Source organism: Cavia porcellus, unplaced genomic scaffold (genome assembly GCF_034190915.1).
Source record: "Cavia porcellus strain 051 isolate PalLab524CR breed Dunkin Hartley unplaced genomic scaffold, mCavPor4.1 scaffold_32, whole genome shotgun sequence".
Classification (NCBI taxonomy): Eukaryota; Metazoa; Chordata; class Mammalia; order Rodentia; family Caviidae; genus Cavia; species Cavia porcellus.
The window spans coordinates 38,692,988-38,717,923 of record NW_026947515.1 but is presented as its reverse complement, the minus strand read 5'-3'; the positions used below and the strand labels follow the sequence as shown (position 1 = coordinate 38,717,923).

The following is a 24,936-nucleotide window of genomic DNA, read 5'->3' as shown; positions in this document are numbered from 1 at the left end:
ATCTCCAGGCTCAACCCAGATGACAGCCCTGAAGCCGTGGCTCTGTATAAACACTGTGCTAATTGCACCGCTGGAGCATCTGCCATGGCTCTTTCTTCCTGCCAGGCTCAACCATAATGATGGGCGTCGGGGAGGGAATCAGTGACTGCTGCCTGGCTTCAAAGATTGCACATCAGCACCTCAGCCGCGCTATTTACTTTGCTTACAGCCAGTTGAAGGGAGAAGGAAATGGCTTAGCCAGGTCTGTACATCAGCACCTCAGCCGCGCTATTTACTTTGCTTACAGCCAGTTGAAGGGAGAAGGAAATGGCTTAGCCAGGTCTGTACATATCAGTTACATGGAGATAGGATCAGGTTTAGTCAAAGTGGAGGTACTTGTTCTTTACTCAAGAAGAGTCTTCCAGGTGTTAGGGTTACAGGTATGTAGCACCACACCTGGCTCCACCTTGTGGTTTTGCTTTGTAAAACATTCTTAGAAAATAACCTCTGTAGTAACCCATTTGGAACCTCCTGCCCCCATCTTGTGGGAGCTTTCTGTTAAACTTTTGCTATTCTTAGCTTCCTTTGTTTCTTGGAGCTCACTCGTTATATTTGGGGAACATAGACTTACACATCTGATATCCAGCAAATTGAGAGTTATTTTTCCTCCTAACATTATGAAGGTTTAAAAAATGTACAGAAATCTCCAGGCATCGTGGCACATCTCTGTAATTCCAACCCTCAGGAGGATGAGGCAGGAGGATTGCTGCGAGTTCAAGGCCAGCCTGGGCTACACGGTGAGATCTTGTCTTGAAAGGAAAAGAAAAACAAAAAAATGTACAAAAATAGGTTAAGTAAAAAGTACTGAGTTACAAAACTAAATAAGAAGCCATTGTAATGTTACCTGGTCTTGGTAACCCAAGAACTTGCCTGGATCACTTAATGATCACACACAAGCCTGAAGGTGTTTCTAAAATGCAAGTGTTTACTGCAAAGGCGGATATGGCCTACAGTCAAGCCAGGTTACCATAAGAGTGTGAACAACACTGGGTTCCTTTGTCTTGGTTTCTTTTATTTTTCTGAACTTCCTGACGTTGGATATTCACTGCTGTACTCTTACATATTCATGAATTACCTCTGCCTTGTTTTCAATTTTGGAGGGTGTGTGTAGTTTCCCATTATTGGTCACTAATTAATTTATGCACTACCCATGTATGAGGCCATAAGCAGATGATAATGAGGAGAGGTCACCCCAAGGATGCTCGAGGCAATCAGGGCTCATGCTCCACTGCGTGGACAGTCCCTAGTCCTCCTTTGCACTTGGTTTGTAGTTCCCTCTCCACGTAGGGTTTTTTTTCCAGTTGGTTAAGGTCACTTCACATCCTAGTCCCGCATCTCACTTCCTGTCACTGCAGAGAGCGGCTTGTAGTTAACCAACCTCAGCCACGTGCAGAAAAGAACAATCTGTGCTGACTTTGAGACCCCAGCCCTCTCCCACCGTTCATGTTGGACTAGCTCCTATAGCAACAAGCCTCAGTTTCCAATTCCATAAAACGGGGTTTTCTGTCAAGGTCCGACATGGTATAAAATGCCTCGCTCAATAAATGTTTCGCACCATTATCGTGGTAATTGTAACTAGTGAGTATATGGAAATGTAAAAATGTGTGTCTCCTGGTCCGCTAGGAATGAAATAAAATCACTCTAGGAATGAAATAAAATTGCTCTTCAGAAAGTAAGGGAAAGCAAGCCAAGAGAGAAGGGTGAGGGAAATTGAATACTGGACACGGAAAAAATCTTATTCTGCTTTCTGTGTTCAAAGAACTTGTCTCCGTCATACGGCGTTTGCGCAGCAACGAGAGATCCGAGACCGCTGAACTGAAGGTACAACCCAGGGTCCGAGTAGGCGTTCGCCTCGCCCACCACAGGGGGCGTGGCCGGGGCGTGGTCACCGGCGTGCGCGCGCCCGGGCCTTTCCTGCGGCGCACGCAGATGACGTAAGCGCGCCACGATTCTTCCCTGAAGCGCCCTTGCGATACATTTCACGTGAGTAAAGTTTCTGCGGGTGGATGGAGTCCCTTTTCTTGGAGTGTTCCTTCGTCATCCATCCCATCTTCGATTCAGGCCGCATCAGTGTCCCCACCAGAACGAACTGGGGCCACGTAGGTCCTGCGCGCCCTTGTACTAGGTGCATGTTTTCATCTGCTTCGGCACGCGTTCAGCAGACACTACACGCGGGTGACAACTCCCTTTGTGTCATTATTCTTCAACAGAAATCTTGTAGATCACCTGCTTTTATTTTGTTTCGTTTTCATGTTTTTGAGATCTAGTCTTGTTCTGGGATTACAGGCGTGAACTGCCACTCCCAGCCGATCATCTGCTTTGTGTCAGGCATATGGTAGTCCAGTGGGGACACAGCCCTGGTGTAGACAAATCTTTACCTCTGGGGGCGGGGCTTGTATTTCATTAGGAGTGATAGATGAATATCTTAAAATCATTTCGGGAAGCCTGGCCTGAAGAAAGAAGAGCGTTCCTGCCTGGCGTGGTGGCGCACATCCTGTAATCCTGGCACTTCAGGAGCAGAGACAAGACAATCTCGAGTTCCGAGGTCACCCCTAGGCCACATGGGATGTTCAAGGCCAACACTGACTATATGTAGTGAGGATCTGTTTCAACCTGCCCTCATTAAAAAAATAATAATAATAATAATAATAATTCCATACAAAAGTTTTAACTTTCTTGTTTTAAATACCTGGGTTACCTGTCACTTGAGGATGAGACAGGAGGATTTTGAGTTCAAGACCAGTTTAGGCTACGTAGTGAAAACCTGTTTCAAATATATGTTCAACTGGGTTTGGTGACATATGTCTGTAATCCCAGTACATGAGAAGCTGAGGTACAAATCCCTCTGCAAATTAGAGCCACACTGGACTATGGTGAGTTCAAGGCCACTCTAAAGAACTCTACACAGCTAGACCCTATTTCAAAAGCAAGCCAAGAATGGTAGTGCATGCCCTTAATCCTAGCATTGAAGAGACTGAGGCAGGAAGATACAAGTTCAAGACCATCCTGGGCGATTTAGAAGGGCCCTGTCTCAAAATTGAAAATAAAATAAGGGCTGAGCATGTAGCTCAGTGCACAGGCACTGGGTTAGATCCCCAATTCTAAGAGGGACAAAAACCAGAAAAAGATTTTGTCTAGTGTGGAATGTAGAGCGAAGTGTAAGTCAGACAGTGATAAATACTACATAAGAAATTAAAATAGAATCTTTTTCTTTTTGTCGTGAGATAGGGTCTTGCTATGGGATTCAGGATGGCCTTGAACTCACTTTGTAGCCCAGGCTGGTCTCTTAATTTGCAACGATCCTGCTGCAATAGCCTCCTTTGTGGTGCTAGGATTACAGGAGTGTGCCACCACGCCTGGCTAAAATAGAATCATCTTATAGTGGCTCTTTAAAAAAGTGGCTAGTCAAGTAAGATTTTTCCAAGGTGAATTTCCTTGAAAGAATGAGCCATGCAAATATCAGGGCCGCAGAAAAGCCATCCAGGACTGAGCTTGGCAAGTTAGAGAAACAGAAGGTAGTATGATTGATATGCTGGAATTAAGACAGGTTAAAGATAGGGGTGGAGCGGTATGGAGTGGCTAGACTCTCCAGAGTCTAGCCAGACTCTCAACACCAGAGCGTTGAGTTGGAATTTGATGCTGTATGTGATGGGAACCCGTGATGTCTATGTTGACATGTGACAAATGTGTTGAAGTTGTGCAAAGGTGGGATCAGGGCTGATCAAGAAACCAACACAAGCACATGTCTTTTATCCCAGCACTCTGACAGGCTAGGGCAGGAGGATTGCAAGTTAAAACTCCCTCTGGGCAATTGAGTGAGATCTTACCTCAGAATTAAGGCAGGAGGCAGGGAATGTGCCCTGGTGCAAAGGCTCAGGAGTTCAGGTCCCAGTACCAAAAATAAATAAAAAGTAAAAGAAGCGGCCAAAGCTTAGACTAGAGTGAGATAGTAGAGATAGAAAGATGAGAGATTTGGAAGCTATTTAGAAGTAGACACACTGATGGATTAGGTATAGAAAGGGTGAGGCAAAGAACTAAGGTTGATTCCTATGCTTTGGGTTTTGTTTTTGTTTTGCAGGGCAAGGTGTCTCAAACCCAAGGCCTCAATCATGTTAGGCAAATATTCTAACAATGAATTACATCCCCACCTGACTCCCGTGGTTTGACTTGAGCACCTGAACACATGGTAGTAGTGTTTCTTTAGGTGGAGAGGTTTAGAGGAACAGGATATCTGGAGAAAGAATAAGTCAAAACTCCTGTTTTGGCCAAAATAGACTATTTGCTGTGTTTCTCAAACATTTATGTAGTGATGTTGTGTGAGCATTTGAATGTAATAACTGGAATTTTAGGGAGAGTGAGTATTGGGTAAAGTTACAGAATCCTTTGGGAAAGTGTTAGCTTGAACCACATGAAAGTATCATTTTCCATACTCTCCTTTGGACAGAGGAAAAAAAAAAAAAGAAAGTATCATTTTCCATCAAAAAAAATGGGTGAATGTTGATAATTCCATTGGTTCATTCTACGAGGTAACATTTATTTTTTGTCTGGGGTTTTTTGTTTTTTGGGTTTTTTGTTTGTTTTAAGATATGGTCTTGGCCATGTAGATTATTGTGGTGATTCTCTCCTGCCTCAGTCTCCCAAGTGCCAGGTATGTGCCTCCATGCCCAGCTCTGGTAGGTAATACTTAAAGCCATGGGACTACATAAGTTCACTGGAAAACAGGTAGAGAGAAGAGAAATAAGGAAAGATTCCTGGACAAAATTTATAGGTTGAGAGCTCTAGGAGCCAGCACAGGACACTGAGGAAGAGCAACCACAAGGTGGGGGGGTGACCAGGAAATGTCACTAAAACCGACAGTGGGGCTAGGTGTGGGGTGCGCTCCTGGCAGAATTAGGGAGTTTTGTTTTGTTTTGTTTCAGTACTGGTGATCGAACCCAGGGCTTTTGCACCGAACTACATCCCTAGGAGACCCTTTTCTTCCCCCTTTAAAAAACTGTAGCCCGGGCTCAAACTTCAGTCCTTTTGCCTCAGCCTCTCAGAGTACTGGGATTACAAGCATGTACCACCACACCTGTATCTAAGAGTTAAGTTGTTTTGTTTTGTTTTTTAAGAATTAGCCAGGCGTGATGGCACAGGCCTGTAATCTCAGCAGTTGGGAGGCTGGAGCACGAGAGAGGGGGGGGGCAGACTATACAAAACGAGACTGTCTCAAAAAGACCCCCCCAAAAAAATAGTGAAGAAGAAGAGTTGGAAAAGTAGTTGGAGACAGCTGCAGAAGGCCTTTGAATGTCAGCTTTACCTTTGGCAGGGATGGGATACTTTGAAAGCGATAAAGCAGAGGAACCATCATTGGTGTTTTCCAGTCGGCTCACATGAGCTCTTCTGGGTTTACACTCAGCTGCTGTCTTAGTTCAGGCTGTTGTAGCAAAGTACCATACGTGAAATGGCTTACAACAACAGAATTGCCAGGTGTGGTGGGTGGCACATCCCTGTAATTCCAGTGCTTGGGAGGCTGAGGCAGGAGGATTGCTGTGAGTTCCAGGCCAGAGTGGGCTACATAGTTCAAGACTAGGCTGAACTTCACGGCAAGATCTTGTCTCAAAAAAAAAAAAAAAAAAAAAAAAGAAACCGAGAAAAGCAGCAGAATTTAGCCAGGTTGGGCCCGGGATTTAGCTCAATGGTGTAAGTCAGTCTCCAGTACAAAAAAAAAAAGAGTTTACCCAGGTGCAGTAATGCACACCTGTAATCATAGCTAGTTGAGGAGCTAAGGCAGGAGAATTTTAACTTCTCGCCCAACTCGGCCTTAGTAAGACTGTCTCAAAATAAGACAATGAAAAGGGCTGGGATGTCGCTCAGTGGTAGGATACTTAGTATATGTGAACACGTGTGGAGCCACATGCTGCAAAAACAAGGAAAGTAAACGCTGGAACTCTCCCAGATACCTGGGACTGGAGTGGCAGCATGTTTGGGGTCCCGGCCGTCTTTTGTCAGGAGGGCCCCTTCCTCACAACCAATTACTGCGCAGGGCTCTATCGGGAGGGCTGTGGCGCAGTGCTAGATCTCTTGCCTTGCACACACAAGACCCTGAGTGTGTTAGGGATTAGAGTCTCAGGGTGTGAATGTGGCAGGGACGAAGACATTCAGCCGACGGTAGACACCATTTCTCCCTTGAGACTGTGACTCCTAAGGTGCGCTGAGCTGGTAGCCCAGGTCCCCTGTCCTTAATCATCCTGTTGTCGAAGCTCTGTGAGGGCGGAGGTTGCTGATGTCCTGTATTGCTAATGTGGCGTCTTTTTTTTTTTTTTTTTCCTTTTTTGAGATAGGATTTTGCTATGGAGTTCAGGCTAGCTTGAATTTGTAGCCCCAGCTGGCCTTAAACTCACAGCACTCCTCCTGCCTCAGCCTGCCTCCCGTGCGCTGAGATTATAGGTGTGCACCACCATGCCCCGTGCCCAAACTCTGTTTTCATTTTTTATTTTGAGCCAGTGACTCTGAGTTGCCCACTGTCCTCGAACTTGTACTCCTGCTTCAGCCTTCCGGAGTGTTGAGGTTACAAGCACGTGCTGCTGTGTCCAGCCTCATAGTGGCGTTTTTAGGTCCTTGCCTGGAGCCCCAATAAAGTACTGATGCTTCCAAAATGGGTCAAGAATGTGCTGCCTGTGCACCCCTCCCCTGAATCACTGGTGCCTACGTTTTTAAGAGCTTGATGTGGTGGCACGTGCATGTAATCGTAGCATTTGGGGGGCTGAGGCAGAGGATTGCCATGAGTTTGAGGCAGGGCTAGGCTACCTAGTGAGACTGTCTCAAAACAGACAAACTTACTTAAGAGCCCAGCGTGATGGTGTGTGCCTGTAATCTTAGCACTCCGGATGCGGAAGCTGGGCAGTTGTGAGTTTGAGGCTATCCTGGGCTACATAGTGAAAGCCTATCTTTTTTTTTTTTTTTTTTTTTTTTGTCTTTTTTGTTTTTATCGGTACCGGGGATCAAACTCACGACTGCCTGCTTGCAAGGCAGGCACTTATGCCGCTGAGCTAAATCCTCAGCCCCCGTGAAACCCTATCTTAAAAACATTGTATGTATATGTGTATGCTTGGTGATTGAACCTAGAACTTTACACACACCACGTGCGTGTTCCCCTATTGACCTACAGCCCTAAAGTCCACGTTTTACAGGATTAGTTATAATCCCCTTGTTTTTCTGACTGCTTCGTTTCCCCCCCCCCATCCCCAATGTCTTGGTTGTCTTTGGCATTTGAAATCAGTTCAGCAGAACAGATGGACTCTAGTTAATGCTATCTTTTTAGGAATTTAGTGGTTTCTCCAGCAAGAGCATCTGCAGATGGCCCTCGTGCTTCGATTTTACGTTCGCCCCTCTGACCACACGGGGGCAGGCTCTGAGCACAGTCTCCGGAGGCTGCAAGGGAAACTGCCGGAGCTGGAGAATGTGGAGACTGAGCTGTGCTACAACGTGAACTGGACAGGTGGGCCTGGTGGTGTTGGGTTCTTGAGGGAAGCGCCACGGTGCCGGAGTGGAGTCTCAGGTCGTCATTGCCGTCTCTCTGTAGCTGAGGCCCTCCCAAGCGCTCAGGAGATGCAGAAGCTAAAGTGGCTGTTCGGCTGCCCCTTGTTCCTGGATGGCGTTGCTCAGGAGTCTTGGCTCCGTCCTGGCTCCAGTGACCTGCTGCTGGAGGTCGGGCCCAGGTTCGTGTCTCCTCCTGGCAGCTTGTTCCATGTTCCAAGGCACATCCTCCATTCAGACTCTGCCTGCCCTTCTGCTTCCATTCACCTCTCTTCTCCTGTGCTCCTTGGAGATTTGTTTTTCCTTTGTCCCATCCTGCTTGCCACCTGGGAGCTGGCATGTGCTCTCCTTGTGTGGCCAGATGCCTTTGAAGACAGCCAGCTCCCAGGCATGCTCTGGGAGTAAAGCCCTTCACAGAAGTTGTTGCAGTCTTGATTCTCAGGGGATGGATGTGGTTTGGAGTGACATTGGAAGTCAGGGTTCTTTGTGCCCAGTCTGAGCTGGAAGCCAGTGGTGAGGGCCAGTGATGGGCAGGAGGCTAGCTGAACAGCATCAGGCAGGATCCATCGTCCCAGCAGAGGGCTGCCAGGGCTCACAGCCCCTAACCATCTGGCCTGCTCCTCAGGCTGAACTTCTCCACCCCAACATCCACCAACATTGTTTCCGTGTGCCACGCCGCTGGACTGGTGGCCGTGGACCGTGTGGAGCCCACCCGGCGCTATCGACTCTCGGTGAGGCAGTATGCGATTGGGCTGGCAGATCAGGAGGCTGAGATGGATCAGAGATGAATAATTTAGGTCCTAGACTCTAGGGAAGCAACGGGAGAAGCCAGGAAGAGGTCTGGGCTCAGGACTACTCTTTAAGGTTGTGCCGGTTGTTTGCACCTGCACATCCCTGGTTGAGTGGTGACTGGGACGGAAATCCAGCTCGTGCTCCGTGTACTAAGCTGTACACCACTGTGTGGACCCTGAAAGAGGAGTCATTTTGTAGTCTGAACAAACGTGCTGGGGGGCTGGAGATTTGCTTAGCCTATACAAGGTCCTGGGTTAAACTCCGAGCACCCCCAATAGAAGTTTCTCTGGGGGTGGCAGTGGGCTGGCTAGAGTAGATGATTCAGAGGGCCAACAATGGGCCATTTCTCATCGTTCTTCAGCTGTCATTTCTCTTCATGTGTGTCTCATCCTCAGTTTGCCCACCCTCCTTCCGCTGAGATGAAGGCCGTGGCCTTGGCTGCCCTGCATGACCGAATGACAGAGCAGCACTTCCCCCACCCCATCCAGAGCTTCCTCCCTGAGAGTATCCCAGCCCCACTCAGTGGCCCCATCGACATCCTGGGAGAGGGTCGGTCTGCCCTGGAGAAGGCCAACCAGGAGCTAGGTCAGTGGGGTCCCTGGGAGAAGAGCAGAAGGTCCAGGAGAGTGCTGGGACCTGCGATGGGGCGGCCTGAGACCTGAAGTCAGTTCTTCTGGGTTTGTCTCCCAGGTCTGGCTCTCGACTCCTGGGACCTGGATTTCTACACCAAGCGTTTCCAGGAGCTGCAGCGGAACCCCAGCACTGTGGAGGCTTTTGACTTGGCTCAGTCCAACAGGTGAGGAGGAATGAGTCATCCTTTGTATCTTTGCCCAGGAATTTGGGGGAGAAGACCACAGGGCTCACCTTCCATGCTTCCCTGCTGTGGGAACCTCCCCGAGTCTGTTTGAGGTCCTGGTTCCCACTTCCGTCCAGGAGTCTGTCTTCAAAGTTGGTTTCACTGTCACTTTAGTTGTGTATCATCTGTGATGACAAAGTGCTCTACCAAGATTGTTTTGGACTTCTTTCTTTGTTCTGGTTTTTCCTCATCTTATTTTTGGAGCGTATTTTGGTGCACTAAGGATGAATTGGCCGTAGCACTGGTGTTGAATGGTGTCGAGCAGAAACAGCACAGAGGGGTGGCCATGGTCCGACTTGTCCTCGCCCCTGTGTCCCCTTAGTGAGCACAGCCGACACTGGTTCTTCAAGGGCCAGCTTCATGTGGACGGGAAGAAGCTGACACACTCCTTGTTTGAAGCCATCATGAGCACCCAGGCATCCTCAAACCCCAACAATGTCCTCAAGTTTTGTGACAATAGCAGGTCAGCTCTGCCCTGAACTGGGGTAGGCTCAGGGCTGGGAGAGGGCAGGCCCCAGGTGCTGGCTGGGTTGGCACAGATGCCAGGAAGGAAGCAAGGTCCAGACGGATGTGTCCACAGTGCAATCCAGGGGAAGGAAGTCCGATTCCTGCAGCCTGAGGACCCCACGAAGCCAAGCTGCTTCCAACAACAGCAGAAGCTGAGGCATGTTGTCTTCACAGCAGAGACGCACAACTTCCCTACAGGTAGGCTGGTCCCCACGAGGGATGGGTGAGAGCAGAGTGGTGGGTAAGGCCGAGATCGAGCCTGGGTAAGCAGGCAAGCTGGCTGTCTTGTGTCCTTGAAGGCAGTCAGAGGTGGAGTGCTTTTCTGTGGCCCCCATGCTCCTCCTCTCTTTGCAGGGGTGTCCCCCTTCAGCGGGGCAACCACAGGCACAGGAGGCCGAATCCGCGATGTTCAGTGCACAGGCCGCGGCGCCCACGTGGTGGCTGGCACTGCTGGCTATTGCTTTGGAAACCTCTGCATCCCAGGTGCCATCACTTTCCTGTGTTCGTGGGTGACCCTAGCAGACACCAGCTTGGATCTCTCAGTGCACAGGGTCATCTGGGTGCCTTTCTCCTAGAGGGGGAGTTTTCACTGACGGTGATCGTAAGGAGTAGAGGCTGGGGAGATAGAGGGTGCCAGACTAGCTTTGCAGAAGCATGGTTTCCTTTAGAAAGTAGCGACCACTCACCCAAAAAATGTGACACTGGATTGGCCACCACTTGCTCCCAAAACCCAGTTTCTTAGGAAGCCTTTCAAGTCTTCCTGGGCATGGTAATGCACACCTGCCCTCTTAGGAAGATTACAAGTTCAAGCCCAGCCTGGATGCCTTAGTGACCTGGTGAGACCCTGTGTCAAAATAGAAAGGGCTGGAGATGTAGCGCAGTGGGAAGGCCCTGGGTTCAGTCAGTCTCCCATACCACCAAATGAAAAGGGCCGGGGATACAGCTCAGTGGCTAAGTGCCCGCCTGGCAAGTGTGAGGTTGGGAGTTCAATCTCTGGTACCAAAAATAAGGCAAAGAAGAAAAAGCTTTAGGGCTGGGTACAGTTCAGAGTAGAATTCTTGTGTAGAACATGTATGAGGCTCCAGGGTTGATACCCAGTTCTGGGAGAAAAGAGGCTTGAGAAGGAAGGCTGGTGTAGGAGTCTTCATTAGCAAGCTCTACACCTCTGTAAAATGGCACTTTCTGAACCTGATGTGACGGGACATGCCTGCTATCCCAGCACTTGCAAAGCTGAGGCAGGAGGATTGCCAAGAATTCGAGACCAGCCTGGACTACATAGTGAGTTCAAGGCCAGCCTGAACTACATCATGAGAACTTGTCTCTAAAACAAAACAGCTGGGGATATACTTCAGTGGCACGGTGCCTGCCTGGCGAGCATGAGGTTGTCAGTTCAGTTCCTGGTACCAAAAAAAAAGTGCCAAACCGGAAAACAGAGTGGAGCCTTCCAACCATGGAGTAGGCAGATGCCGGCTCTTCCATTTTCTGTACTTACGGTCCATTTAACTCTTTTCTTCCCTCCCAGGTTACTGTCTTCCCTGGGAGGATCTGAGCTTCCAGTACCCTGGGAACTTTGCCCAGCCCCTGGAGATTGCCATTGAGGCCAGTAACGGGGCATCTGACTATGGCAACAAGTTTGGGGAGCCAGTCCTGGCTGGTGAGCCTGAGGGCGTGGAGAGATAACAAATACCTAGTTCTAGTGGGCTGTGGTACTGGGCAAGTGCTTAGGAGACTGGGTGACCGGTCCCTTTCCCTCGGCTTTCTAATGTCCATGCTCCAGGCTTTGCCCGCTCCTTGGGCCTCCAGCTCCCAAATGGCCAGCGGCGAGAGTGGATCAAGCCCATCATGTTCAGTGGGGGCATCGGGTCCATGGAGGCTGAGCATGTGGGGAAGGAGCCCCCAGAGCCAGGTGAGAGCCTTCACTGTTCCCTGTGTCTATTCCCTTTCTCCCCGGCAAGGGCACTGTAGGGAGGGGACAGGGTGTTTCAGTGGTCAGCGTTTAATCTCTTGGCTCATGTTATCCCCACCCCCAACCACGCAGCACAGCTGCTCAAGGCAGAACAAGGTTCTGTGCCAGCCGGCAGAGTGGTCCCAATCTGTTGCCTCTTGTCTCCTCCCATGTTTACTTATGCCTGGCATGAGGGGGGGCCCTCCCCCCACCCTCGCTGGTCCCTGCTTCTGGGTCACACTTTGCTAGTCAGTGTTTACCCAGTACCTGCTGTGTGCCAGGGGCTGTTATCTGCTAGGTTGGTTCAAACAAGCAAAGGTTTACTGAGCATCCATTGTGCGCTGGGCATCACGCTAAGAGATGCAGAGGAATTGGGATAATTGACCAGGCCACCCAGGCACATGGCTCAGAATTCAAAAGGCAAAAGGTTGCAGGGGAAACTCCTCCTCCTGCCCCCCAGGTAGGCCTGTTTATCCCTTTTTTAAAACACACATACACAAATCTTTCAAGTAATCACTTTAATTCATGTCCCGTAAAATTCATCCTTTCAAAGTGTATGAATGAGTGTTTGTTTTGTTTTTGTTTTTAATTTGGGAGGTGGGTGTGAGACCGGGTCTCACTGTGTAGTCCAGGCTGGCCTCAAACCCACAGTGATCCTCTTGCCTCAGCCTCCCAAGTGCTGGGCTTCCAAGCTCGACAAGTCATGCTTTTTAGTGTGTTCCAGAGGCATGGTCTGTCACTCCTAATTCCAGAATTTGCATCACCCCAGGAAGAAATGCTGCGTCTCTTAGCGGCCCTCACCTCAGCCCTGGCCCTGACTAATCTACGTTCTGTTTCTATGGATTGGTTTGTTCTGGGCTTTCAGTTCCTGGCTGCTTTTACTTAGCATATTCTTTTCCAAGTTCATTCACATCGTAGCGTGAATGAGTTTCATTCTTTACTCCTCTCACCAGTTTTTTTCCGGCATTGTTCAACGCCTTTCCACCAGGCTACATCACTCCCTTTTTCCTGACCCCTTTAAATTTTTTATTTTGAGACAGTCTCAGTAGGCCGCCAGATTGCCCAGGTAGAGCTCAAATTTGTCATCTTTCTGTCTGAGCCTGCTGTGAGTGCGGGGAGTACAGGTGAGAGCCACCATGCCTGGCTTTCATTCTTTGGTTTTATTGTTATTTTTGTCATTCTTTGTTTTTTGGTCTTTTTCAGGCAGGGTCTCACTGTGCAGATCAGGCTGGCCTTGAGCTGGTAATGCTCCTCCTGCCTCAGCTACCTGAGTGCTGGGGTTATGGGCACGCTGCCACTTGGCCTGTTCCTTTTTAAGGCTGAGTAATAACTCATTAGCTAGGTGTGTCACCTTCTGTTTATGCTCCCCATGGTGAGTTGCTTTTCTCTTGAGTAAAGCATAACACCACTGCAAACACTTGTGCCCACGGCTTTGTAGGGATGTATGTTCTCATTTCTTATGTGTAGAGAACTCAGAAATTCTGGGTCACATAACTATGTTTAACTTCACAAGAAATTTCCAAATTGCTTTCCAAAATGCCATATCCCAGGGGCTGGGGATATAGCTCAGCAGCACAAGCATCTGCCTGGCAAGTGCATTGTCCTGAGTTCAATTCCCAGTATCAACAAAAACCCAAAAAAAACAAAGTTCCATATCCTCAAAAACATTTATTATCTGTCCTTTTGATTATAGTCCTCATGGTGAGTGTGAAGCAGGATCTTGTTGTTATTTCAATTTGAATGACTTTGCAGCTTTTTTTTTTCTTAAAGAGCTAGAGTCTCAGCTGATGTTGTGGCTCTTGTAATCCCTGGAAGGCAGAAGGATCACAAGTTTTAATCCAATCTGGGCAAATTAGTAATTTGGAAAGACCATGCCTTTGTTCATTTGTTTGCTTGTTTGTTGAGAGAAAGGCTCCTAGGTAACTCAAGCTAGGCTTAAACTCACTGTGTAGTCCAGGCTGGCCTCAGAGTTGGAACAAGCCTCCTGCCTCAGCCAATTGACTATTGACAAGCCAAGAAGGTGCAACACTAAACAATAGAATAAAAGTACCAGATAGACACTCAGTGCAGCAGTGCATACCTGTAATCCCAACCCTTAGGAGGCTGCCGTAAAAGGATAGAGAGTCTGAGGCTAGACTGAACAATACAGAGTTCAAAGCCATCGTGTATTATGTGATAGGACCCAGTCTCAAAAACACTACTATTTGCAGCTCAATAGTGGAGCATCTGCTAGTATATTCGAGGCCCTGAGTTCAGTCCTCAACACCACACACACACACACACACAGGCAATCGGCTGTAAGTATAGAAGCTCACTTTGGATTCATTTTTGTCCCATGATTTGTATTTCTGTCCTTAATTAGTAGGGCAGTGTCTTGATTATGGAGGCACCGTAGTAGTGGGACATAGATTAGTGGTGGCATGTGCCCAGCATGCGTAAGGCTCTGGGTTTGATTCCTGGTCCTGCCAAACCAAACACTCCAAAATAGGAAAGTAGTAAGACCGCCAGCTTTGTTTGTTTGTAGTATTGTTTTGAGTGTTTCAAGTGTCAACCTGTCAGTTTCTTCAGAAAGGTGGATGGATTTGTTTAGGCTTTGTGTTGACCCTGCAGATCAGTTTTTGGATAATATTAACAGTATTAAGTGTTTCAGTCTATGAATGTGGGGTCTCTTTCCATGTGTTTAGATCTTTTTTTTTTTTTTTTTTTTTTTTTGTCTTTTTCATTTTTATCGGACCGGGGATTGAACTCATGACCACCTGCTTGCAAGGCAGGTGCTTATGCCGCAGAGCTAAATCCCCAGCCCCATGTGTTTAGATCTTCTAAGATGTTTTACAGGTGTCAGTGGAAGTCAGTCCTACGAATGGAAGTCAGTCCTGCTGCTGCAAGTGGGCATATGTACTTATGTACCTTGTTCTACTTAGCAGTATGTCTTAGAAAGCATTACCATATTGATAAAATCACTTGTTACATTTAATGATTTGTGGCAGCTTAGTGTTTCATTGATGGACATACCATAATTTATTTGATTCTTTTTTTTTTTTTTTTTTTTTAATCGGTACCGGGGATCGAACTCACGACCGCCTGCTTGCAAGGCAGGTGCTTATGCCGCTGAGCTAAATCCCCAGCCTGATTCTTATTGCTAATACAAGTATGCATGTAGTATTAATCTTATACATAGTGATTTTATACTTGTGTGACTAAGACTGCAGAATAAATTCCTTGAAGTATATTTTCCCAATCAAAGCAGAGATGTGCTTGTGATTTTGATGGGCGTGTCTACGTTGTTCTCCATGGTGGCTGAGCTAGGTCACTTTCCATCAGCCTGGTAGAGTGTCCAGGTCCTGTTCCCCTCATGTCAGCTGCTCTGTTGTCGAGCTGCCTCACTCCAGGGGCCTCTGGAGGGGACTTCTCCCATACTCTGGTTCTGCCTCCCACCCTGCAGGGATGGAAGTCGTGAAGGTTGGAGGTCCTGTGTACAGGATTGGAGTTGGAGGTGGAGCTGCATCATCTGTGCAGGTGGGCGGGGAGCAGCTAAGGTTGCAGCTGGTGTCACTGGGCCCGTTGGTAGGTAGTATTTCGCTGAGCTGAACTATGCTTTGTGTTTTCCCCAGGTACAAGGAGACAACTCTAGTGACCTAGACTTCGGGGCTGTGCAGCGAGGAGACCCAGAGATGGAACAAAAGATGAACCGTGTGATCCGGGCTTGTGTGGAGGCCCCCAAGGGAAACCCCATCTGTAGCCTCCATGACCAGGGCGCAGGTGGCAATGGTGAGAGAAGCAGCTGGTCTCCTGCCAGGTTTGGTTTAGGAGGCGGCATGGAGGGTCCGTCATCAGCACCCCAGCTCTGGTCCTCTTCTCCAACCTTGTGCATTCTTGATACGTCTGGGTTACAGACGGGTGGATAGTGTGGGTGTGTCAGCCCCTCCTGCAGGGTCACAGAATTAAGTGGTGCTTCGGGGGCCAGGGGCTCCTCTTCGTTCGCCGGGAGCTGACCATGACTCCATCACCTCTGCTGCAATCCTTTACCAGGCAACGTCTTGAAGGAGCTGAGTGACCCGGCAGGAGCCATCATTTACACCAGCCGCTTCCAGGTGGGTCTTGCGCTGAAGCCATGTCATGCACCCCTGCCCGTGCCAGCCATCCTACCTGTCTCCCTTATTCTTGGCAACAGTATGAGCATGCAAGAGCGACTGTTCATTTTCTTTCCCCTCTGCAATGGCTGTGAAGCTGGGTGACCCAACTTTGAATGCTCTGGAAATCTGGGGCGCTGAGTATCAGGAGTCAAATGCACTTCTGCTGAGGCCCCCCCACCGAGACTTCCTGAGCCGCGTCTGTGCCCGGGAACGCTGCCCGGTTTCCTTTGTGGGCACCATCACTGGGGACAAGAGAGTGAGTTGGTCCCAGGAGCAGACACTGAGGGCAGGCTTGAGCCTCCAGGGTACATGGGATGGAGAACTGCCAGGGAGAGGAATGAGAGGACGATTGGGGCGGGGGATGCGGCGGGCAGGGAGAAGGCAGGAACCTTGCAGATGAAGGGCTGGAAGGAGTTTCTGCCCGATGTCTAGGAACATGCCCTGCCAGTGTTCCCCATCTCACTTTGGTCCTGTTGTCCACAGATAGTGCTGGTGGATGATCGTGAGAGTCCTGTGGGAACAAACGGCCGAGGGGATTGCCCTGCAGCCCCTCCCCCAACCCCTGTGGACCTGGAGCTCGACTGGGTGCTGGGCAAGATGCCTCGGAAGGTGCGTGGAGTGGGGGCGGGAATGAGCTTCTGGTGCGGCTCCTCCCAGACCTCCCCGTACCTGCCTGTGCTCTGGCACTGTGTGCCCAGCCTTCCCTGGCTGCTCACCCTCCCATGCTGCCATCTCTTGCAGGAGTTCTTCCTTCAGAGGGAGCCCCCTGCGCTGCAGCCCCTGGCCTTGCCTCCTGGGCTGACTGTGCGCCAGGCTCTGGAACGGGTTCTGCGGCTTCCTGCCGTGGCCAGCAAGCGCTACCTCACCAACAAGGTCCTCCCTGCTCAGCCCCTCAGCCCTCTGTCTTCTCTGCGTTTGTGTCCCTGGCCCCCCGCCCTAAGGGTCTGCAGTGGGAGTAGGAGCAGGGTCAAAACAGCCTCCCATCCTGTGTAGAGCTGTTCTCTGCACGGTGGGGGGAGCCAGGCCTCTCCACTGCCCTCCGTCCCTTAGGACAAGGGAGGAACGCCTTCCTGTCCTTCACCTCCTTGCCAGCTCTTTCTGATTCCACAGGTGGACCGCTCGGTAGGTGGCCTTGTGGCCCAGCAGCAGTGTGTCGGGCCCCTGCAGACTCCACTGGCCGATGTAGCCGTTGTGGCACTGAGTCATCAGGAGCTTGTAGGGGCTGCCACAGCCCTGGGAGAGCAGCCTGTGAAGAGCCTGCTGGACCCCAGGGTCGCTGCCCGGCTGGCAGTGGCCGAAGCCCTTACCAACCTGGTGTTTGCCCGGGTCACTGACCTCCGAGTGAGTTCCCCCACGTGTCTGTGCTGGAGCCCCCGGTGGGTGTCTGGGATACTCCCACATCCACACCCACCTCTGCCCACATTTCACTCTTGGAACCTCGAAGGCCTTCTGCATCTCCTGTCCCTTCCAATGCTGTGTTCCCTCTGCTTCCAGGATGTGAAATGCAGTGGGAACTGGATGTGGGCAGCCAAGCTTCCAGGCGAGGGTGCAGCTCTGGCCGATGCCTGTGAGGCTATGGTGGCAGTGATGGCAGCTCTGGGTGTGGCGGTGGATGGTGGCAAGGACTCCCTCAGCATGGCTGCCCGGGTGGGCTCTGAGACGGTGCGGGCTCCTGGTGAGGCTGGGGCTCCTAGGAAAGGGAGTGGGAAGGCAGCGTGAGGCTGGCAGTGGCTCACTCCTCTCCTCCTCATTCTGCAGGGGCACTGGTCATCTCAGCCTATGCTGTCTGTCCAGACATCACAGCCACTGTGACCCCAGACCTCAAGCATCCTGGAGGAAGAGGTAGCGCTTTGTTCCCTTCTTCCACGTATCATGTATGTTGAGCTTGGTCTTTGGCTTAGGGTCCACTGTGTTGAGTTCTGGGCTCCCCATCTTATGACTACACTAGGGTTGCTTTCTAGGGTTGGTTGTCTGGGCATCTTTCTGCGTGCTGGGAATGGGACTTCCCAGCATGAGCACCTTAGGGAGCGCTTCCTGAGCTGTTGGCTTCCCCTCTCCCCACCCCCTCTCCCAGGCCGCCTCTTGTACGTGCCTCTGAGCCCTGGGCAGCACCGGCTGGGGGGCACAGCTCTGGCCCAGTGCTTCTCCCAGCTTGGGGAGCAGCCTCCTGACCTGGACCTTCCTGAGAACCTGGTTCACGCCTTCAGCATCACACAGGGGCTGCTGAGAGGTGAGCAAGTCTGTTGCGGAGACAGTGGTGTGGTGTCAGGACATGGCAGGTGCTCACCGGCTGAGCAAGTGAGGGCCGGGAGAGAGGGGCCCGCGGGCTCTTCTCCAGTTCTGCGTGTGCCAGCCTTGCACACACCTCCTGGCTCTCCAGAAGCAGGTGGAGCCTCAGGCTCAGGCCGTGAGGTCGATGAGCATTTTTCTCCTTCCCTCCAGACCGCCTCCTCTGCTCAGGCCACGATGTCAGTGATGGAGGACTTGTCACCTGCCTGCTGGAGATGGCCTTTGCTGGAAACTGTGGGCTAGAAGCGGATGTGCCTGCCCCTGGGGTGGATGGTGAGGAATGAGGGGTGTAGAGTCAGGCCTGGACGGCCACCTGCACCCTGCAGACTCCTCTCTTGTGAAGAATGGAGTGAGCCTTTCCCCTTTCTCCAGCTGTCTTCTGTGCTTTCCTCCGGCGCCCACCATGTTTCTGACCGCACCCTTCGGGGACCTCCCGGGGTCCTTGGTGCAGCCTCCTCCGTCCCACCTGCCTTGCCCTCGGCCAGCCTGCCTCCTGCCTCCGCTTCCTCAGGCTTCCCGCCCGGTGCCCCCTCCCAGTCCCTGCTAGCACCCTAGTCACCCTGCCTCGCCTCCATTGCTCTCCCAGCACTGGCAGTGCTGTTTGCTGAGGAGCCAGGCCTGGTGCTGGAGGTGCAGGAGCCCGACGTGCCCGGAGTGCTACAGCGCTACCAGAGTGCTGGCCTCTGCTGCCTGGACCTGGGCCACACGCGTGAGGCTGGGCCCCATGCCCTGGTAAGGGAGCCAGGGAGAGAGCGGGACTCAGTGGGCAGTGGGGTGAGGAAGCCGAGGCCTCTCTGCTGCCATCGGGGGCTGTCCCGTCTCCCAGCGCCTGCTCGGCTTGCCCTCTCCCCAGGTCCGGGTCTCAGTGAACGGGGTCGTGGCTGTGGAGGAGCCTGTCGGGCAGCTGCGAGCCCTCTGGGAGGAGACGAGTTTCCAGTTGGACCGGCTGCAGGCGGATCCTCGCTGCGTGGCAGAGGAGGAGCAAGGCCTAAAGGAGCGGACGGGGCCCAACTACTGCTTACCGCCGGCCTTCCCCAAGGCCTCCGTGTCCCGGGAGCCTGGTGAGGGAGTGTGCCGAGGCCGGGGTTCACCGGGCCCGCCCTGGGAGCACCCCGTGACCTAGAGACGCTTCCTCTTTCAGGTGGCCCCAGCCCCCGAGTGGCCATCTTGAGAGAAGAGGGCAGTAATGGAGACCGGGAAATGGCTGATGCTTTCCACCTGGCTGGCTTTGAGGTTAGCAGGCTGCAGGTGGAGCTGGGGGCCCCGATCCACCTCAGGCCCTGTCCTCTGATGCCTCTCCCCCTGCCCTGCAGGTGTGGGATGTGACCATGCAAGACCTTTGTTCTGGGGCCATCGGGCTGGACACGTTCCGTGGTGTGGCCTTTGTGGGTGGCTTTAGCTATGCCGATGTCCTAGGCTCCGCCAAAGGTGAGTAGTGTACGGGCTTCTGCGTGCTGTTCCACCACATCCCGAGGATTGCAGATTGGCCTCCCTCCACCACAGAGCCAGGGCTCAGTAGGCATGCTGCTCAGGCCCAGGTGCCAGCAGAAGACCTGAGGGTAATTTAGACCAGGCATCGGGCTGGATGGGATTGTGCTAACCTGCAGGCCATACTTCTAGCCAGTGGGGCCGCTGCCATGCAGCTTGAGCAGATTGTTATGCTAGAAAGATGGTTTAACATGGCCAGATCCTTCAGTGTTTCAGGAGAAACCAAAAATTTGGAATCTTTGTATGAAATTCATTTTTAAATGTTAGGTGGCTCAGCTGGGCGTGGTGGCTCATGTCTGTAACTCCAGCACTAGGGAGGCTGAGGCAGGAGGATCATTGGGAGTTCAAGACCAGCCTGGACTACAAAGTGAGCTCAAGGCCAGACTGGACTGCATAGTGAGACTCTGTCTTGAAAAAAACAAAAAAAAGTTAGGCAGCTGGGCATGGTGGTGCATGCCTGTAATCCTAGCACTTAAGAGGTTGAAGCAGGAAGATTGCCAAGAGTTCATAGCTAACCTGCACTACATGACAAGATCTTGTCTCAGAACCCGCCCCCCCCCCAAAAAAAAAAAGCAAAAAGCCAGGGCTGCCTCTAATCTCAGCACTCAGGAGGCCGAGGCAAGAGGATCGCTAGGAGTTCAAAGCCAACCTGAGCTACACAGTGAATTCAAGGACAGTTTGAATTACATAGCAAGACCCTCTCTCAAAAACTCCCACAAAATAAAAGATAAATGTTAGGCAACTAAGTACTATAAAAATTTTTAAAAATTGCTAACCAAAAGTGTGGACCCGGACTGTGAGGCAGTTCCTGCCTCTCACTTGCCCAGAATTTGCAGGAGTGCTTGCTGGGATAGAGGAGCGGCTGTGCCCTTTTTCCCGGCTTCCTCTTTCCCACATCTCACCCTGACTTTTCTGTTCGCTCCTAGGGTGGGCAGCTTCCGTGACCTTTAATCCAAAGGCCAGGGCCGAGCTGAGTCGCTTCCGGAAGCGGCCGGACACCTTCAGCCTGGGGGTGTGTAATGGCTGCCAGCTGCTGGCTCTTCTGGGCTGGGTAGGAGATGACACCAGGGAAGAGGCAGGGGCAGTGGGCCAGGACTCCTGGCCTCCCCAGCCCAGCCTCCTGCTGTGCCACAACCTGTCTGGGCGCTACGAGTCTCGCTGGGCCAGTGTCCGTGTGGGGCCTGGGCCGGCCCTGATGCTTCGAGGGATGGAGGGCGCGGTGCTGCCCGTGTGGAGTGCCCATGGAGAAGGTCAGGCCAGGGGAAGGACAGGCTGGGGGGCAGGGGTGCTGAGGGAGCTTGGCTTTCAATTCCGTCTTCCTTCCTCCTAGGTTACATGGCGTTTTCTTCTCCACAACTCCAGGCCCAGATGGAGGCCAGCGGGTTGGTTCCTTTGCACTGGGCAGACGATGATGGGAACCCCACAGAGCAGTACCCTCTGAATCCCAATGGGTCGCCAGGGGGTGTGGCTGGCATCTGCTCCCGTGACGGCCGCCACCTGGCTCTCATGCCTCATCCCGAGCGAGCTGTGAGGCCTTGGCAGTGGGCATGGCGACCCTCTCCGTTTGACGTGCTCCCTACCTCCCCCTGGCTGCAGCTCTTCATCAATGCCCGGGACTGGACCCAGGGAGGCTGCTAGGCCTGCTGGGAGGCGCCTGCCTGCTCCTCGGTGCCTGAGCAGTGCTGCCCTCCCCACTGCATGCTCCTCGTCACCTTCAGGAGCTCTGCACATGATTCCCAGACACCTCTTGGACAGACAGGGACCAAAGTGCCGGTCCAGTTGCTGCTCAAATGCTGGGCCAATTGCCTTTTCTGCCTGCTTGAGCTCTGCGGAGCTAAGCTGTTCTCAGGGCTTCTCTGCTGTGGGGCTGGCCTCCTCACACCAGGGAGCAGGCCAGGACTCTGAAGAAGGAGGCTGCGGGCCAGGTTAGGGTTCGGGGGATCAGCAGGGGCTCCCTTGGCCTTGCTTCGCTTCCCCATCATCACCTGCGTCTCGTTCCCTCCTTGGGGCGCTGAGGGATGTTTCATGTCCCCCTCTGTCTTGTCATAGGGCTCAGAGTCTGGACAGCATGTAGATTAGCCTCTTCTGAAAACAGCAGGAGCTTCCTCAATTCCTTTTGAAGTGTGCAATCCTATTCTAGAGCTGTATTACCTGAGCATGTCTGGTGCTGTCTGCAGTGTGCTGTCCTAGGTGTAAAGGATGCTGTTGTCTCTGACACGGTCTGGCCTTGTGTCGGGCTCTGAGCTCAATATCTCGGTGTGTGATTCTCCTAACTTCGCTGCTCCTTGGTTCCAAGAAGGGTGCCCTCGGTGTATTGGTCTCACCTTATCATTCTTTTTATTTTTTTGGTTTTTTTTCTTTTTTATCGGTACCAGGGATCGAACTCACGACCACCTGCTTGCAAGGTGGGTGCTTGTGCCACTGAGCTAAATCCCAGGCCCTCCACCTTATCATTCTTTTTTTTTTTTCTTTTTTATTGGTACCGGGGATCAAACTCACAACTGCCTGCTTGCAAGGCAGGTGCTTGTGCTGCTGAGCGAAATCCCTAGCCCCCCACCTTATCATTCTTTTTTTTTTTTTTGTCTTTTTCCTTTTTATCGGTACCGGGGATTGAACTCACGACCGCCTGCTTGCAAGGCAGGCGCTTAAGCCGCTGAGCTAAATCCCCAGCCCCCGCATCTTATCATTCGTGCCCCTTGGTGTTTTTTCTGCCAAGCAGTGGCATTGCTCTTCAGGAATTTATGGTCTAACAGCATTTAAAGTAATACGCTGAGCATAGTGGGACTGCCTCTAATTTCAGCACCCAGAGACCAAGGCAAAAGGTTGCTGCAAGTTTAAGGCCAGCCTGGACTATAATACAAGACCCTGTATCCAGCTATTTTTTTTTTTTTAAATACCTGTATATAGCACCACTGAGCCAAGAAGGTACACACTTATTTTTTTCTCCTCTACCTGGGATCAAACCTAGAACTTTCTCTTGGGCAGGGGATATAGCTCAGTGGCATAAGCGCCTGCCTGGCAAGCGTGAGGTCATGAGTTCAATCCCCAGTACCATTAAAAAAAAAAAAAAAAAAAAAAAAAAAAAAAGGTTAGTACAACAATTATAAGGGGCTGGGGATTTAGCTCAGTACCTGCCTTGCAAGCAGGCAGTCGCGAGTTCGATCCCTGGTACCGATAAAAAAAGAAAAAGACAAAAAAAAAAAAAAAAAAAAATTAGAACTTTCTCACTGAGCTACATCCTTTGCCTTTAAAAAAATTTTTTTGGCAGGTGTGGTACACGCCTGCAATCCCAGCATTTGGGAGACTGAAGCCAAAAGTTAACCAAAAGTTCAAGGCTAGCCTGGGCCACATAGTGAGTTCAAAACCAGCCTGAACTACACAGCAAGACCCTGTCTCAAAAAAAAAAATTTTTTTTTTTTTTCAATTTTGAGACAAGGTCTTGCTAAATTACCCAGCCTGGACCTGAATTTGCAATCCTCCTGTCTCAGCCTCTCAGAGTGCTGGATTAAGGTACATGCCAACATGCCACGCTTTTTCCTTCTTTTTTTCTTTTGAATTAAGGTTAAGTACATAGGGTTTGTTTGGTTTTCTGTTTTCTGTTTGGTTTTCTGAGGCAGGGTCTGGTCGTATAGTTTAGCCCTGCCTTGCACTCACTGTGTGACCCAGGCTGGCCATAAACTTACAGCAGTCTTCCTGCCTCGGCCTCCTAAGCGCTGGGATTTAAAGTGCTGAGGGTTGGTCAGACACCTTGAATGACTGCGGGGTCCCTGCTCGCCCACTCCCTGCTGCCTGGAGCAGCATCCGCAGGCTTTCTTGCTGCCTGCTCTCCTCAGCGCCTCTTGCCTCTGCTCATATAAGTGTGTAGAGCTTGCTTCCTCGTGATGGTTCTGTGGTGTAACTGCAGTCAGTCGGCTCCCCGGAAAGGGACTTCTGGATTAAAGCAATTTCCCTGGAAATGGGGGCTGGCGTCTTAGATCTGTGGGAATGTGCGTCTGCAGGGGGAGGAAGGGTCAGCACCGTGCTTCAGGCAGAGGGGTAAGGAGAGGTCATGGGACAGTGCAGAGTGGTGGCGGGTGGGGCTGGCGGGTGGCTCAGGGGTACAGCACTTGCGTCCGCAGTGCTGCAGAAGGGTTTGTTTGTGGGAAAATGTCTGGCCTTTTCTTACTTCTTTCCGAAGGGAGCAGCCCTGAACAGTGCGGTACTCCTAGGGATCATTTTTCACAGTTGAACAGTCCTTCCTGCTGCTGCTAGGGAGAAAAATATACTTATTTTAAATTTATAAGCTCAAATGTGCAGTTTGGGTGCTGACATCAAGGCTCAGGTGTCAGAGTGACTAAGGCTAGCGCGGGCAGCCTCGTTGGCTGTGACAGGTGAACTTGCATGTTAGGAGGTGGAGTCATTTCTGGTTTGGTCACCTTGCCAAGCAGTACTGACCCTCAGGCAGTGCCAGGAACAGGGCCACTCAGCTTATGCTGTTTGGTTTGTTTTTTGAGAGGGTCTGGCTGCATAGTCGAGCTGGCCTTGAATGCTTGGGGACCCTCCTGCCCGGACTCCCAGGTGCTAGGAGATTCCAGGCCTAGGCCACCACGCCCAGCAGTCAGCTGTGTTTTCATCCGCTGGCTCTACAAGCCTGCCCTTTCTTGCCCCTGCCCCAGCTTTTGTTTCTCCTCCTCCCAAGGGGAAAATGATGGTGGTGGTGATTGAACCTCAGGACCTTTGCACTGAGCTACATTCCAGATCCTTTTTTACTCTGAAACTTGCCCAGGCACGTTTCCTTCTTTCTCAGCCTTCCAGAGTGCTGGAATTGCAGGTATGCGCCACCACGCCTGGCTTCACCAGTCAGTCTTACATCAAACAGTGTGCTGGCCAAAGATCTCTCCAGTAGAATATAAACACGAGTATGAACCCAGGAGCTCCATTTTCACATTCCACTGCCTCCCGACTGCCTGGTACCCTAGCGTGTGTTGGACAAATGTGTATGACTGTTTAAATTAAATTAGTACAGGCTGGCGGACTGTCCTTCAGTGGAGTGAGCTTACTGGGTCTGGATTGGGGTTACAGGTGGTTTGGCTCTGTGTATCGCAGACAATTTCCCCCTTCATTCCTCCAGTCTCTCCAGTTTACAAGGGTTTTTTTGTGTGTGAGGGGGTGGGCTAGGGGTTGAACCCAGGGCCGCTACACTGAGCTATGTCCCTAATTCTGTTTTTGATTTTTATTTTGGGACAGGGTTGTCACTAAATTACCCAGTTTGGATTCACATTTGTAATCCTGTCTCAGCCTCACAGCGTGCTAGGGTTACAGGTGTGTGCTCTGCCCAGTTTAATTTTATTTGTTTTATTTAGTGGTACTGGGGATTGAACCCAGGGCCT

General features: G+C 51.2%; 1 protein-coding gene across 2 annotated transcripts; it reads left to right on the top strand.

The window, feature by feature from the left end:
- The first annotated feature begins 1,943 nt into the window (after positions 1 to 1,943).
- Pfas (phosphoribosylformylglycinamidine synthase) lies at positions 1,944 to 23,523 on the top strand. Of its 2 annotated transcripts, XM_003466161.5 has the most exons (28): positions 1,944 to 2,022; positions 7,343 to 7,519; positions 7,604 to 7,739; positions 8,183 to 8,288; positions 8,745 to 8,934; positions 9,040 to 9,145; positions 9,528 to 9,668; positions 9,786 to 9,910; positions 10,067 to 10,195; positions 11,235 to 11,366; positions 11,490 to 11,618; positions 15,100 to 15,173; positions 15,269 to 15,425; positions 15,687 to 15,748; positions 15,885 to 16,046; positions 16,274 to 16,399; positions 16,532 to 16,663; positions 16,901 to 17,131; positions 17,285 to 17,465; positions 17,549 to 17,632; positions 17,865 to 18,020; positions 18,233 to 18,352; positions 18,666 to 18,811; positions 18,933 to 19,140; positions 19,221 to 19,312; positions 19,393 to 19,507; positions 20,494 to 20,817; positions 20,898 to 23,523. In XM_003466161.5, the coding sequence occupies exons 2-28, from the start codon at positions 7,378 to 7,380 to the stop codon at positions 21,203 to 21,205; spliced, it is 4,014 nt and encodes a 1,337-aa protein (XP_003466209.1). In that variant the 5' UTR covers positions 1,944 to 2,022; positions 7,343 to 7,377; the 3' UTR covers positions 21,206 to 23,523. The 2 variants fall into 2 exon arrangements, with proteins under 2 accessions (XP_003466209.1, XP_063098484.1); XM_063242414.1 differs by lacking the exons at positions 1,944 to 2,022; positions 8,183 to 8,288; positions 8,745 to 8,934.
- The last annotated feature ends 1,413 nt before the right edge of the window (positions 23,524 to 24,936 follow it).

Excerpts from the sequence above, each read along its gene's own strand:
- Pfas (XM_003466161.5), top strand. The coding sequence starts at position 7,378 with ATGGCCCTCGTGCTTCGATTTTACGTTCGCCCCTCTGACCACACGGGG. Across the intron at positions 8,935-9,039 it reads GAAGGCCAACCAGGAGCTAG|GTCTGGCTCTCGACTCCTGG; the intron begins GTCAGTGGGGTC and ends TTTGTCTCCCAG. Across the intron at positions 20,818-20,897 it reads GTGGAGTGCCCATGGAGAAG|GTTACATGGCGTTTTCTTCT; the intron begins GTCAGGCCAGGG and ends CCTTCCTCCTAG.